Below are 15942 nucleotides of genomic sequence, written 5' to 3'. Positions count from 1 at the left end.
ACTGATAAGATGAAGCAACAGCCTCTTCAGTGGTGTAACTAGATGTTACTGGGCCCAACAGCAAATAATTTTTCAGGCCCCCAAAATGTCTAGAGATTGACATATTTTACCAACATTTATTGAAATTGGCCCCCCAGCAGCCGCAGGGTCTGCTTCCTCTATAGTTACGCCCCTGAGCCTCTTCCATCTTATGTCAGTGTCATCATATCCGGTATGCCGGAAAGTCATAACAATTTTAAAAAACGCTGGCTTTTTTCATACTTTAAAGCGGAATTGTCTTTAAAAGTTGTAACTATTAAAATTTTTTGTTATTACCATTTTTTTAACCATCTGTCACATTTGTTGTAGCGTGGGCTCATGTCTAGGACATTAGAGGATCTCTTTTGTCTTTATATTGCTTCCTTGGACATGTGTAATAATAAGTGGCCACTTCAAGCATTTGCACCATCTCTAATAAAGACATATATATAAGACCTATATGTACCCGCCCTATTCAAGCAAATGCCCTAAGCAAAGTTTCGCTAGGCAGAAACGAACGTTAGAGAAAGTCCACTATGAAATGCGCGCACTGATTAATTAACAGTAGCGAAACTCCGCCAGCGTTCATCTGCTGAGACACAACTTCTCATTTTAGCGAATTTGCATAGTTGTAGCGAATTTGCACCTGTCAAAGTGGAGCAGATGGCGAAGCCTTGGCAAGTGAAAATTCGCCACCTTTAGTGAATTTGGTCTCTGAAAAATGTTCCCTATAGTATACCGTGATAATGCCCCAATATTTTATAGCCACAGAATCAAGACTTATATTCTGAACTCACCGGCAGTGATCGGAAATAATCTCTGATCTAGTTTCCAATCACACACACGGCTAAGTGTTCTTTAGCGTCCAGCACCCACTTGCTTTGTTCCATTTGTCGCCCTTTCATCTGGCTCCATTCGTGGAAAGCAACAGGCTGGTAGTTCTGGCTAGTGGGCTCTGAGCGTACAAGTATCAACATGTAACCGCTGTCTTATTTACCCATATTTATTTTCCATTTATTTCTATCAGTGGGCAGGATGAAATGCTGCAAGACAGACCTTTTAATGCTAATGATTTCCAATGACATTTTCTAAGTAGTTATTTTGTGCAGTCATTGTGCGTATGAACATTGGGTACTAACTGTACTGCACATAAAAGGATTTAGACTAAATTATAAAATATTGCCTGAACATTTTTTACAGTATATTTTAGGATGTGCCTATTCTGTGCTTCATTTTTTTTGGATTCAGAATCTCTGTGCTTTTTACAAGGTTGCAGTTTGGCCCCGTTGTTAGTATTTAGCTGAACCGAGTAGGAATCAATGCTGCCATGTGAGTATCAAGGGATAAATCATTTAAATAGACACAGATTGTGTGATTAGAGTCTACCACCGAAAAGCTCTAATCACACATTTTGATAAATTTGTCCCATTGTGTTGAGTGACCTTCCATTTCAAAATGCAATTAGGGATTCAACCTAGCGCTTTAAATCCCAGGCAAGAGCTTGGATAGGGTAGAGCTGAGGGTTGGCACACATAGGGGGACAAAAGAGATGGCTGGGGGGCTCAGACTGAAGTTAAGATGAGATTTGGGGAGAATGATTGTTTGCCCTTCTAGATACTCCAGGGGCTCATTTGGGATATTTGGGGTAAAAGATCGTAAAAGAATGAGGCAAACTGGAGACCAAATGGCCAGTGGCGTAACTAAAGTGCGCCTGGCGCCCCTGCAAAAAAATCTTCAGAGGGGCTTGGCGCACTCCGATTCTCATCCTCTCGCCCACTTCCCATCCCACCTCTGCCCCGTCAATGCCTGCCTTCACACCCACCCACGCCCAGCCCCAACTCCGCCCACTCCCACCCGACTTGCATCTCCCTTTCGCGGATGAGAGAGAGAGAGAGAGAGAGAGAGAGAGAGAGAGTGGCTGGGAATTAGGTTTTTTTTTAATTAGCTATGGAGGAAACAGACCCCGAAGTCAGACCACCATGGTCCCCAGGCTCCCGTGCGACTGCGAGGACTGCTTTCTCTATAGTTATGCCACTGCAAAGGGCCAACCGCAGCAATTGCCCACAACCATCCAATCATTAATCAGTTAACCAAAATGTTCAATGCTTGAGGCGAGAAGCCACCCTTCATCAGAAGCCTGAGGAACAGAGTGCTGGATCAGCTTCTATTGAGATTTGGTACAAACCTTTACTTGCTGTCCTACATAGATTATTCATATTCTTACATATTCTTAGATTTGCTGACTAAATGATACAACAAAACTGTAACCTTGTTATCTGTATAAAGGACCCTGATAATATTCTGGACCTCAAAGGAGAGCTAGAACAAAAAAAAAATATTGGTTTCTTATACATTGGAGGTAAGCTGTGTTTGCACCCCTCCATAAATATGCCCCAAACATCTATGATTGCCTATTATTTCCATATAGGGAGTACAGGTATGGGACCTGTTATCCAGAATGATCAGGACCTGGGGTTTTCCGGATAATGGATCTTTCCGTAATTTGGATCTTTATACCTTAAGTCTACTAGAAAATCATGTAAACATTAAATAAACCCAATAGGCTGGTTTTGCTTCCAATAAGGATTAATTACATTTTAGTTTGGTTCAAGTACAAGCTACTGTTTTATTATTACAGAGAAAAAGGAAATCATTTTTAAAAAAATTGGATTATTTGGATAAAGTGGAGTCTATGGGTGACGACTTTTGCATAATTTGGAGCTTTCTGGATAAAGGGTTTCCGGATAACGAATCCCATACCTGTACTACTGAGAGCACATACTTAGAATTCTATCTACGGTATCTCTCTATATTTCTGTCTGTCTGTCTGTCTCTTAGCATTATATATACATATATCTCTTTACAAACAAACTTAAAAAATGCCCTGGAGAAGAAGATAAAAGACACAGGGGCTTACATATATGGGCAGTTATGTTTTGATGGATGAAATACAACATTTCATCATTTTTATGCACAAGTATTTGTTTGTAGTGCATCCCTCTTCATTTCTCTAGGGTGCACACAGCCGCTCTGCATTTTTCTAGCGCAGAACAGATTCGAGTCCACAGAGATTGCAGCTAACTTGGAAATAAAGATATATACCCACAGTGAAGCCGCCGAGCCTCTTAAGCATTCCACTTCATGTTTCCTGCATCTTTTCATATGGAACAAGCTTGCAAGCTTTATGCATGATTCATTCTCAACTACAGACATGTTCTTCTCTTCAGTTTATTCACAAAGCTGGTCAGTCAACCAAACGCAGGACCAAAATGCATGGATTAAAACAAGATACTATTTAATATACAGTAAATTCAGATCTGACCGAATCCTGTGTTTTTTTTTTTTATCAAGCTCATCGGCAGAGCCTGTCACATCACTGTAATTCTTACCAAACAATCAGAAGAAACCATTATCATTCCATTTTAAAGAATTTTTGTGAGTCCCTATGTCACAGACAAAAGTAGTCATTTTATGACCTCCCTGGAAGTGTTCAAAGGGCAATAAACAGGCACAATGCTCTGTTTTAGACAGCGTCCATCAGTGCTGTATTCACGAGAGGACCCCTAACAACCTCCAAATTCTGGCGTCATTTAGACACACACGTGAGAGAGCGCCAGAGCCCTCAGGCCGCAACTGGACTCTGTCCTTATGGCAGGTGTTATGGACAGGGCTGGTTATTGCCCCCTGACACTGTTGTCTGCACTTTGCAGAAGATTTTTTAAGGTGAAGGCCACAGCCAGACCAGGGGAAGAAGTGCTTGATGAATTAGCACTAAGGGGGTGCTCTAGCGCCTCTTAACGTTCTCCACTCCCCCTATCAATGGAAGTTGACCACTAAATACTTAATATTTCATTTCCTCCACCCAACCTCTATCCCTTCCATCGTCACCATCTTCGACCCCAAACATTTAATTTACGTCACCATGCCCTAAGGTCTTGTTTCTTAGCCTTAGCTTTCGCTCCCCCTCATAGCCCCTTTTCTTCACCCCTCTCCTTGGCTTTTCTTCTCTGGTTCTCCCTCACCCTTCCTACTCTATGTTTTATTTATCTTCTACATTATATTAACTCTCTTGTCTTTATTAATCCCTTGACATTTGTAATAAAAAGTGGTAACTTCAAGCGTTTGCAGCAACGTTTATAATAAAGACGTCCATACAACTTTAAATTAAGGAAGATCACTAGCAAATTTTCGTTAGGCACAAAGAAATGCCAGCGCATCTTTGCTAAGAAATGCTCGCACTCCCGAAGTAACGCTGGTATGGTGCCTATGGATTGGAGAAAAGCTGATGTTATTCCAATATTTAAAAAGGGATTACAATCTCAGCCTGGCAATTATAGGCCAGTAAATTTGACATTTATGGTGGGCAAATTATTTGAAGGGTTGTTAAGGGATCACATTCAAAATTTTGTCCTAGTGAATGGCATTATGAGCAGTAATCAGCATGGCTTTATGAAGGATAGGTCATGTCAGACGAATTTGATTGCTTTTTATGATAAGGTAATTAAGATGCTGGACAGTGGGGGGGGGCAGAAGATGTGATCTATTTGGATTTTGCCAAAGCGTTTGATACTGTGCCTCACAAACGACTGCTTTCTAAACTAAGGTCTGTTGGGCTTAATGAAGTCGTTTGCACATGGATAGGAAACTGGCTACAGGATCGGGTACAGAGGGTGGTTGTTAATGGGACATTCTCTACTTGGAGTAAGGTTCCTAGTGGGGTCCCTCAGGGCTCGGCATTGGGTCCACTTTTATTTAACTTGTTCATTAATGACTTAGGGGAGGATATTATAAGTGATGTATCAGTGTTTGCAGATGATACAAAACTATCCAGCCCAATTAATCCAGAATGTGGCACTTGCAACAGGATCTTGACAAACTGGCAATCTGGGCAGCTAAGTGGCAAATAAGATTCAATGTTGTATCAATCCTTGTAGATGATAAACTTGGCTGTAGCAAGCAAGTCAGTCAGCAGCATCAAGGGCAAATAAGGTCTTGAGCTGTATTAAAAGGGGCATAGAGTCACGGGAGGAGGGGGTCATTCTTCCACTGTATAGAGCACTGGTTAGGCCCCATCTAGAATATGCCGTACAGTTTTGGTCTCCATCACTCAAACAGGACATTATTGTATTAGAGAGGATACAGAGAAGGGCAACTAAGCTGGTGAAAGGTATGGGAAATCTTAGCTATGAGGAAAGACTGGCAAGTTGGGGATGTTCACGCTGGAGAAGAAGCGTTTAAGGGTGATATGGTAATTATGTATAAATATATAAGGGGAGTATATAATAATCTCTCTAATGATTTATTTACCAGTAGTTCTTTCCAGCTGACACAAGGTCACCCATTTCGATTAGAAGAAAAGAGGTTCCACCTAAATATTGGGGGGTTTTTTACAGTGAGAGCTGTGAAGATGTGGAATTGTCTCCCTGAATCAGTGGTACAGGCTGATACATTAGATAGCTTTAAGAAGGGGTTGGATGGTGTTTAGCAAGTGAGGGAATACAGGGTTATGGGAGATAGCTCATAGTACAAGTTGATCCAGGGACTGGTCCCATTGCATCTTGGAGTCAGTAAGGATTTTTTTTCCCCCTCTGAGGCAAATTGGAGAGGCTTCAGATGGTTTTTATTTGCCTTCCTCTGGATCAACTAGCCGGCAGATTAAAAAAAAAACAAAAAAACCCAAAAGGTTGAACTTGATGGATGTGTGTCTTTTTTCAACCTTACTTACTATGTTACTATGAAAATTCGCCAGCATTCGGCGCCCTGTCTGCGAAACTCTGCATATTAGTGAATCGGCGTAGTCGTAGCGCATTTGCGCCTGGCGAACTGGTGCAAGCTGTGCGAAGCTGTCGCTGGCGAAAATTCGCTCATTTATGAATCTACCCCTATGTCTCTCCTTACCAATCAGGAATCTTATTTTCCCATGTGTGAGGCAAAAAGAATTGAAGCTCCTGAATGAGATGTAACTGGGGTTCAGCTATCAGATATCAGTAGGAATGGTTGCAAAATCCTCACCAGCTGTGAATGTGGTCTTGCTCTGAGTGACAGGTCTGTACAGACCCTATACAATGGGATCTTTGACATGGTGGGACAAATTATTGAATCAATTATTATTTGATCCACCTCATTGGTAGCCAAAGCAGATATTAACATGCATGGCCGTTGTAGACTATAACTGACCAGCGTACTCTACATTAACGAAGGTAGGCCTCAACTAGGATTGCACTGTATGCTTCTCATTACAAGATTGTCTTTATCCTTGTTACTACACAGTGATAGAAATAAAAAGTCCTATGCTCTAGACAAGGTTGCACATAAATATTTAACGCTCATGAATGTGCGGTTGTCCTCGCGCGTCATTTTTTGTGTACAGAAGTTGATTAAATTCTACAAATAAACATGTAATCATGGTTCTGTGGTTTCCTGGCTGTTCTTCTTCATTTGTGATGTTGTTAAATATTAAAAATGTCAGCTACCCTGGGGTGCTTGCATAGATTTCCCTGCATTCCGCAACAAGAGACTGTCAACAATCCCAGACCACCCTCTAGCCTTTAGAACACAAGGCCAGTACAGTATAAGGCTTTGCTGGAGAGAAGCACAATATGACAGCATCTAGCGGCTTCTCGTCTCCTTCTCATTGTCAGTAACAGGCCCTTGTTTTTCTCAAACACTTGTTATTATAATTGACAGTGCTTTCTTCACATGGACTTACTAAACTCCCTGAAATCAAAGCAAATAAAGTAGCACTACCTAGAACAGAAACCATTTTTTTTCCTGTACATCCCTGAGGCAAAACAGTATTCTCTTTGTTAATGATCTTCAAAATACAGAGTGTCTTCTGCTTAGCTGGTAGCAGAAAACTGTCAAGGAAAAGGGAATACATTCAGTCAATTATATCATCAGTCTTGCTATGTTTCTTCATATATATATATATATATATATATATATATATATATATATATATATATATTTTTTTTTTTTTTTTTTTTATATAGTATTTATTTTTGATATTTTTGTCCTGCAAGTGTGGTTTCATATTAGGTTTTTCAGTATACCAATTTGTTACTCGCACCCAGGCATTACTAACTTAATTTTTTTAAGAGTGCTGATATGTCCTTCACACAATTATAATAATATATATATAAAATGTCCCACGGTGCCCACATTCAAACTTAGATGAAGCCAGAGGTTCACGATCAAATATATTAGATATATGTAGAAGCAGGATCAGCACGCTCTGTTCCTGCTTCTATATATATGGATATGTATATGGATAGGTTGTGCAGGTGCAATGCTTGAAGGGGGTTATGTGGTTTGAGGAGGCTGTGTTATGTCTTGTCCTGTCTTTTTTTATTAATTAATTATCTATCCATCTGTCTGTCTGTCTAGGTCAGGGGTCCCAACCTTCTTTACCCATGAACCACATCGGGGTGCCCAATTGTTTTTAACCTATGAGCCACATTCAAATATAAAAAGAATTGAGGAGCAACACAAGCATAAAATAATGTGTGCCAAATAAGGGCTGTGATTGGCTATTTGGTAGCCCCTATATGGACTGGCAGACTACAGGAGACTCTATTTGGCAATACACCTGGATTTTATACAACCAAAACTTGCCTCCAAGCCAGGAATTCAAAAATAAGCACCTGCTTTGAGGCCACTGGGAGCAACATCCAAGGGGTTGGAGAGCTACATGATGCTCAGAAGCCACTAGCCTAGGTATAAATCTTTTTACTTAACTTCCCGATCATTAATGTAGCTGATACTCAAACTTTGATCTCTTTCCTAGCTTGGCTATAGCTACAGATGGAGCAAACCATATACAAAAATTTCCCTCAAAGAGCTCGGAATGTTTCACCATGTCAATAGATCATTGCTATGGTGCAGGACAGACCTGTTAGAGATGAAAGTTCATAAAACTTGAAGTTAAACAATAATATCCTTGCGGATTTCTTTGCAGTCTGGTGGATGGGTTCATGGTAGTGATGTGTGGGTCAGGAAAAGCTCTGCCTGCACCCGACAATAATCCGCAAAACCTTAACCTGCGATCAACCGAAATTCGCCCAATGTTGCCATTGTAGGACCCGTGCCCAACTCATACCCATGTTTCCTTGCTCTGTATGCTACCTCTGTGTGCACCTCTTGTTAAAAGACCCTTTATCTATCTATCTATCTATCTATCTATCTATCTATCTATCTATCTATATATATATAAAAAGAGCAAAGTGCATTAAAAAGAGTGCATTTAAACTGCAGGATATGTGTTGCAGTGGGATACCCAGCTCAGATAGGGTTAATATTCCCTCTAGGCCAAGTAATCAAGTGGCAGCTGAGAGAGGAGCTACCTGGGAATGTAGAAGGGCTGTGTTCCTAAACCTTAGAGCTCTCTGGACACCTCCTAGAGTGGAGGGAAGTGGGGTGCTGCTGGGAGACACAATGCCTGGCAGAGGAATGACTTTATGTTGGGAAGAGTTTTCTGAATAAACCTGTGTTTTTTGCTCAAAGACACTGTATTCCTGACATAGTCAGACTGGGGGGCCTGGGGCCCACTGGGACTGCTGTCCAGGGCTTCCCTCCGGACCCACCCGGCTGCACACGTGCGCACTATGTTTTCCGGGCGGCTGCGGCAGGAAGAAGCCTGGAAATTGCACCTCTGGGTGCGAATCTGGACCGGCAGGGCCCACAAGAGCCAGGGGCCCACTGGGTTTTTCCCTGGTGTCCTGCCCAACCAGTCCAACCCTGGTCCCTGCCTTTATGCTCCTGAAGATACACTTACCTGCCTACCATAGTTAATTTACCCCAAAAATTACATTTACACGCAGCCAGCTTGTCACATATGGTGTTCTGATGTGAGCAGAGAGGAACATTTAAAAAGGCAAAGAATGCTTAAAGGGCTGAGAGACATTGCCTTTAAGAGACTCTATCCCTGTGCTTCAGCTGTTCCGCAGGATCCTGCATGAGCTGTTTCAAAGGAACAGGAGCAGGGATGTAATGACTTTTGGCTGCAGTTCCACAAGGACTGGGAAAAAGTCTGTGAGCCAAAAGTGGTAAGAGCCCCACCAGTGAAAAGAGAGCGTAGTAGAGTGCTGCAGGATCTGTGAGAGTGGCTGCAAAGGTGCACTGTAAAGTGAACCCATTGCTGAGTCTGATGAGTTGCCAGGAGCAGAGGAGGCTCTGACAAAGTCTTTACAAAAAGAGACTCCATTTTTCTGTTTGCCACAGAGAGAACTTTACAGACAGGAGATCTTAAAGGTGCACCCAGGTAAAGTCTGACAGATGGATTGGGATGGTAAAAGCCAGATGGTGGAGCCATGCTAGAGATGCCATAGTCATGGTGAATGTGTCCCCACCTGTTCCATGGTAAAGCGGCAAGAGGTGAGAAGGCCAAGCAGAGGAAGGCTTTGGAGCCATGACAGATTCACAGAGTGCACAGCCCTGCAACATGTAGCAGAGTTTCCCCAGAACCAACGTACCCCAGAGCAGTATGTGAATGTTCCAGCGGTGTCTGGTAAGACTTTTACTGGGTTAATAGGAGCTGGGAAATGTGGTAATATTTCATTTTCAAGTTAAAAAGACTGATCTTGAACCTGGGATTGTGTTAAATTCAGAGATACTATTGGGCAATGGCCTAGACACTGGCTGGGTGAGCTAAGAAGGCAATTGCCTGGGAAAAGACTTTATGTAGAGTCTAATCATGCTGATTTATATATGTGTAATGAGCAAGAGTGTGACTGTGGGGTGTGGTGTTGGCTACGGTTCCTGCCCCGTCTGGCCCGGCTCTGCTGGCCTGTAAATCAGAGAGTGAATGTTTTACTGGCAAAGAAGCTACTGAATGTGGCATTGAGATTAAAGGGGAAGTGTTGGCGTGTGTGTGACAGTAATCCCCTAGTTCAAAGGAAGATAATTTTGCAAACTGAAGTGCTGTGCAAGTGCTGCAGTCGTGAAGAAACTCGGGAACCAAACAATTGGTGTGTGGTGGGATTCCAAAAGTGTATCTAAAAAGTGGTATGTCAGTGGAGAGCAGAAAGATGGGCTGTGTGTGCCTGTCTCCACTGAAGAGAAACGGACAGATTCCACACAAGCTGAGTCTATTAAAGAGGCATGAGGGTTAAGTCCCGATACAGATGATGCCAAGTATGGGTCAACTGTTAACCCTGAGTGTATGGCTGGTCTCATAGAGACAAATGTGTTAGATCCCGGTGGTGTGAGCTAAAGGGTTCTTCTAAAGGTTGTATTCCTTCTCTACATTATAGTGAAGAGACATGGTGTTAGAATTGTAGATTTCAATGGTAGACTGGCACAAAAACTGGACTTCACTCCAAAAATAGATGCAAATTAAAAAAGTTTTATTTATACAAAAAAGGAACTTAAAAAAAAGGCCTAACGCATTTCGTGCCTTTTGATCACATAGTCATAGGCTAAGGATACTCTTTGCAACCAGTGATATTTAAATGAAAACACACCAATCAGAGAAGTGATCTGGTTAATCATGCATTTTGATTGGTTAACCAGATCACTTCTCGGATTGGTATTGGAAGTCTACCTTACTACCTACATTTATTGGTTACACTGGACTCTCTCCCCTTTTTTTACCCATCCCCTGTTACCCCTGCTAAATTTATGGTGTTAGAATGTGTGACTACATGTGCAGGTGACTCCCGTGATTCAGGTATGATTACCATGGGAAAGTAAAGCAAAAGTGCAAAAAAATATATACGTGATGCCTGAGAGAGGTAAATGTTTATAGGAACGCATGTGTGTGTACCCTCTGATTGAGTTGTATGTGTTAAATCTCTCACAGGCTAAAGAAAGGTCAAGATCTCTTTTAAAGGGATGTGCAATGGCCAAGCAAGTCCCTAGCCCTTTAATTAAAGGCACAGTGAGTAAAATTTTGCTTTTAAAAGGCACAGCGAGCTCTTTAAAGGAAAGGGATTGTTATGCAGTAAAAATGTTCCACCCTGTGGGTCGAAGGGGAGGATATGTAACAGAGAGAGGCTGAGAGACATTGCATATATATATATATATATATATATATATATATATATATATATATTATCATTATTATATCCTATATAATAAAGTTGAAGTGTCTCTGCGTCCAGTCCCTGTGTCTGTGGGGTTGCGCTACTGCGCATGTGCCCCACGGACCGTCTCTGGCGAATTTTTTCATATGTTCTAGCTCCCGTTAATTTAACGGGCTTAATGTCTAGTATATATATATATATATATATATATATATATATATAACTTCATGTGCCAGCAGTATTATCAATACAGTCTACGTAGGTCGGCTAAAATTTGAACCTTGCTCTTGGCACAAAGTCACCAATTTAGGGCATCCGTTTTTAATGAAACTTTTGGGACTGACTTACCCGACATCCCTATTTCTGGTGTCACATTCGATTCGGTGCCTCTTTACTCTTTTTTTTGCAATTTCAAGTTCTTATTTTGTTGTTAATACTTTCTGGGATATTAGAGGTTTTAGACTGCTATTGACTGGCATTCATATCTCTTTCACAATCAGTGCTGGGGACTCTGCCCATGTTCTACCTGCGTATTCGGTAAAGCCTAGGGTTGCTGACACTCTTGTCGGAAATTGTTCTAAACCCATAGTTACATTTGTGCCTTCGTATGGGAATCCTCAAGAAATGTTCATTATCCATGACCTTGTTTAGAAGTAACGAGCTGTAGAAGGTTATTAAACACAATAAAAAGAGGTAGTTACCTTCAGTGGGGGAAGTTTTCAGTCTCCTACACAGGCCATTTACATCACCGTAACTATCCTGTATTTTTTGAATGGCCTCAGCTCCTCGTAGCTCCATGAGAGAGCGCAGCTCCTGCAAAGTGCAGCCAAACCCTCCAGCATGGTTCTGCTCCCGCCGCTGGTTCTTTGGGTAAAAATCCACTGAACTGTTTAAGTCTCCCATCTTGACTGGTTGGATTTGCTGCCAAGGGCGTATGTGCGATTTTTGTTTTACTAACTAGCGGCCACAGTAGCGAGGCTTGATATCAGTGGCGGACAGAGGATGGGCCTATGGAAAGACAAAATAGGCGTATTCACAAAAAACGGAACAATAAATCAAGACGTAAATAGGGACTCTGGTTCCCATTCGTTAGATCTTAAGGACCTACCTGCTTAGGATGTTGTCGTTATCGGCATTATAACACAACTATCCAGGGGGAGTTCATTCATGAATGCAGCCACATTTAACAGTCACAGGTATTACTGCGGGTCCGAGCTGAGCGAGGGGGCCAATCCATGGACGAGGTTTCTTTTATCAATTTCAGCAGCAACCTGTTGGTCAGACCCAGTCAGGGGCAAGCACACCTTGTGTCTCCACTGCACTGAGAAAACCTAATTTTCAGAGAGGCAGGAAGCAAATGGAAAAAGTTCATAAGGAAATTGTGCACACACATGTATATACAAACACAAGAATGATCCATAAAGAATATCCTTGTAATAAGTGGCTTAGTGATGTCATTGTTTATAATTGATGATAAATGATGTCACTTTCATGCATAACATGTTCTAGTTTGGTTTTTATGGGCTTCATCCTAAAGGTGGCCATATATGTAGACATCCACTTGTTTGGTAAATTTGCCTTGAGCTGGGCGATATTAGGATGACCCTAGGGCCCAACGATTGGATCACAGCATTGAGCATAATGGCGGTTGGATGGAGGACCGCATCAACAAACCCATCCGACAGTATTTTTAACCCTGCCCAGCCGACATCTGGTTGACTTTTGGCTAAATATCGACTGGGGAAGCCCGTCTGAGGGCCCCATACACTGGATAATAAGCCGCTGACTTAAAGGGGAACTATCGCGAAAATGAAAATTTAATATAAGCTTCCTCATACTGAAGTAACTTCAACTTTCTAAGTACAATCAATTAAAAATTCAGCATCATTTGTGAAATAATCAAGTTTATATGCACTATTCCTCTCTCAGCATCTCTTCATCCTGTCTTCATGTGGCAGTTGGGTGTCGGATAAATGGTCCAATATATATTATAAGGGGGGGTCCTTTCCTAGCAGATGTATTAGAGCTCACTCAAATAACTGATTCCAAACAAAATCTAACAATTTTTGCACAAATTCTGCACGTAGAGAGACAGGATGTCTGGTGGTTTAAATAGAGTGAGCTTTAATACATCTTCTAGACAAAAGAAGCCCCCCTATAAGATACTGTATATTGGATCATTCATCTGACACCCAACTGCTGAATGAAGACAGAATGAGGAGAAACAGATGCTGAGAGAGCCATAGTAAAGTAAGATAAACTTGATTATTTCAGAAACGGTACAGAATTTTTAATTGATTGTATTTAGAAAGTTTCATATTTCGGTGTGCTGAAGCTTATATGACATTTTTCTTTTCATGATAGTTCCCCTTTAATCTGTTGGCAACTTATATCTGTCCATGTATGGGGGCCTTTAGTCAACCTGTCACTTGTACTTGCTGGACTGGGGTCTATTGAAGAGGAAACTCCTTACACTTCATTAAATACTATCTCAACTGTGTAAATGGGGAAAAACATTGGTTTAGAATCAGATTTTCCCGACTTTCATGAACCAATTTACCCATCTTGTTTATTTTTTATTTTTATTTTACTATTTATATATTTAAACAAATAGATGAGATTTATGAAAGCTTTCTGCGTGATTTATTGGCCTCCTTATGCCTAATCAAGGTTTCTGTTGACCCAGCTGACTTGAATGCCCTAAAGGTGCCTTTCTTCTTACCAATCTCCATGCCATGCTAAGCTTTTTATCAAAGGGATTTTCTATTGTACGTCTTTGCTAGCTTGCAGGGGAAACATTCTGACAGGTATATTTCCCAAGTGGCATTTTAAAAAAAATTCCATTGGGCAAATCTGTTTAGTTTCCTAGTCACTCCTTTACAGAGTTGTCTCTAGCATATATTCTCAGAGGAAACCATTTTATAATCACTATTCCCTAAATCCTCACCGTAACAATGATGGCAATACATTTGGTATTTCTAGTTATTCCAAGAGGCTAAAGCAGCGGTTCGCAACCTTTTTCGGCCCAGAGACCGGTGTAGAGCCAAATTTAGGGGCCAGGGGGTCGGCGTCCAATTTTACACGCCACGTTAATTAGTCGATATGCTCGGTGGCCCAGTTCAAGACTGGCCACGGCCCGGCGGTTGGACCACTAGGCTAAAGAACATCTTTCCAATAAAGTACATGCATGGGATCCATTATCTGGAAACCCATTATCCAGAAAGCTCAGAATTACGAGAAGGCCATTTCCCATAGACCACAAGAAAGCTTGTGCTACATTTTTGCTGCAAGAAATGATTTAAAAGGCAATTGCCGGCTTATAGGTGTTCTCTTTCCATACAATATAAAGTTAATATTATTAAATGTAATATTAAATCAATTACTTGAACTGGATTTTCGGCTGTATTTCCAGGAATGTGAAGGAGAGCAAATTAATTTCACCCCAAGTGGCCTTCAAGATCAGGTGTAACACCCATGCACTGCTTCAGCCCCTTCCCAGAGAGACCAGAGAGCTTTGGCAACATCTGATATATATTATACAATGGGTAGTAAATTATTAGTAGCCATTTCAAAACTAGTCTTCATCAATATGATAACGCCACATATATTTTCCTACATTATTGGCAGTTTTGAGAGAGTTCGCGGGTGACCAACATCCCCATCTGCCATTAGCCCAAACTGTAGACTATTTAATCATGGATTCGTAGACTTTATGGCTTCAAATTCTGAAATCTAGTGGCCTGCATAATTAATAACTGCTTTCCCGATAAGCGAGACTCCACAAAATACCATTTCTGAAGATTATTTGCAGATGGGTTTCTTTGATAGATCAATCCCTATGCATGCAAATAAATATTTATATATTTTGTGGGATTGAATCTCTTCAGTTTGGGAGCCCCAGTTGTCTGTGAAGATCAGTCCCTTTAGACTGTTTGATGTGCTAATTTCTGTTTGCTCGTGTTCTTTCTTCGGTTGTTCAACTAATACAAATCTTAGATGGGTCAAGGCTTTTGGGTCTCCACTCAATAGCTGCCAGTATTTAAAAGCATATATTGGTTTTTCAGCGCATGTAATGAGATGACGAATGTACTAGAAGATGGCCTGGAGGTCCCTGCATGGAACCCACAGACTCTTTCTTGTTTCTGTCACAGTTCTCTGTAAATCCTATTCGACTGGTTCAGCTGATTTTGTCTAATGGGTCTGGTAGGTCTTAGAATGACTCAACAAATTCCACATGGTGGACATGTACAGTAACAGGGGACCTCTGAGAAGGGGTAAAAACTGACCTACGTTGCGTATTGGGGTTTGGTGCTCCTCAACATTGGACATTCTATTATAGCATAAAGCTGTGCAAAAATGCACATACCCATTTAAATATTTATATGGAAACTCTAGAAATTGGCCTAAAGATTTAGAGCCCTACTTTCAGGTTGGACGTCTGGGTATGAATGTCTGTTTGTCCCAGCATTCTTAGCATGTGCAAGATGGCTACCTTTCTGATTTAAATCATGTTTACACCAAGGGAAGAAAAGCTTTACACATTATCCAAGATTCATATTTTTTTATTATTAAAAATGTTTATTGGTTGTGAAGACTTCAATATTCTTTGGGGTCATTACAGGTATAGGATCCATTATCCGGAAACCCGTTATCCAGAATAGTCAGGATTATGGAATGTACATCTCCCACAGACTCCATTGTAATCAAAAAATCCAAATTTTTAAAACTGATTCTCTGTAATAATAAAAACAGTAGCTTGTACTTGATCCCAACTAAAATATAATTAATCCTTATTGGAATCAAAATCAGCCTATTGGGGTTATTTAATGTTCACATGATTTTCTAGTAGACAAGGTATGAAGATCCAAATTACAGAAAGATTCAGTATCCGGAAAACTCCAGG

At 41.1% G+C, this 15942-nt stretch overlaps 2 protein-coding genes across 6 annotated transcripts in view; one reads left to right on the top strand and one right to left on the bottom strand.

Annotated features, from left to right (window-relative positions):
* Positions 1-15942, bottom strand: part of atp2b3.L (ATPase, Ca++ transporting, plasma membrane 3 L homeolog) — a 119458-nt gene that overhangs the window by 63701 nt on the left and 39815 nt on the right. For all 5 annotated transcript variants that reach the window (XM_041573168.1, XM_041573166.1, XM_041573164.1 and 2 more), the window contains exons 2-3: positions 12148-12370; positions 11741-12047 (exon numbers count right to left, since the gene is read on the bottom strand). In XM_041573168.1, coding sequence (XP_041429102.1) covers positions 11741-11942 — 202 coding nt within the window. In that variant the 5' untranslated portion in view covers positions 11943-12047; positions 12148-12370. The remainder of the gene's footprint in view (positions 1-11740; positions 12048-12147; positions 12371-15942) is intronic.
* LOC108706216 (three prime repair exonuclease 2) overlaps positions 8449-15942 on the top strand; it is a 200435-nt gene continuing 192941 nt past the window's right edge. The window contains exon 1 of the mRNA XM_041573230.1: positions 8449-9523. Within this exon, the coding sequence (XP_041429164.1) occupies positions 9506-9523 (18 nt within the window). The 5' untranslated portion in view covers positions 8449-9505. The remainder of the gene's footprint in view (positions 9524-15942) is intronic.

Source organism: Xenopus laevis, chromosome 8L (genome assembly GCF_017654675.1).
Source record: "Xenopus laevis strain J_2021 chromosome 8L, Xenopus_laevis_v10.1, whole genome shotgun sequence".
In the NCBI taxonomy this organism is placed as follows: Eukaryota; Metazoa; Chordata; class Amphibia; order Anura; family Pipidae; genus Xenopus; species Xenopus laevis.
Note: the sequence above shows the minus strand (reverse complement) of the source record. Positions and strands in the feature narration are given on the sequence as shown.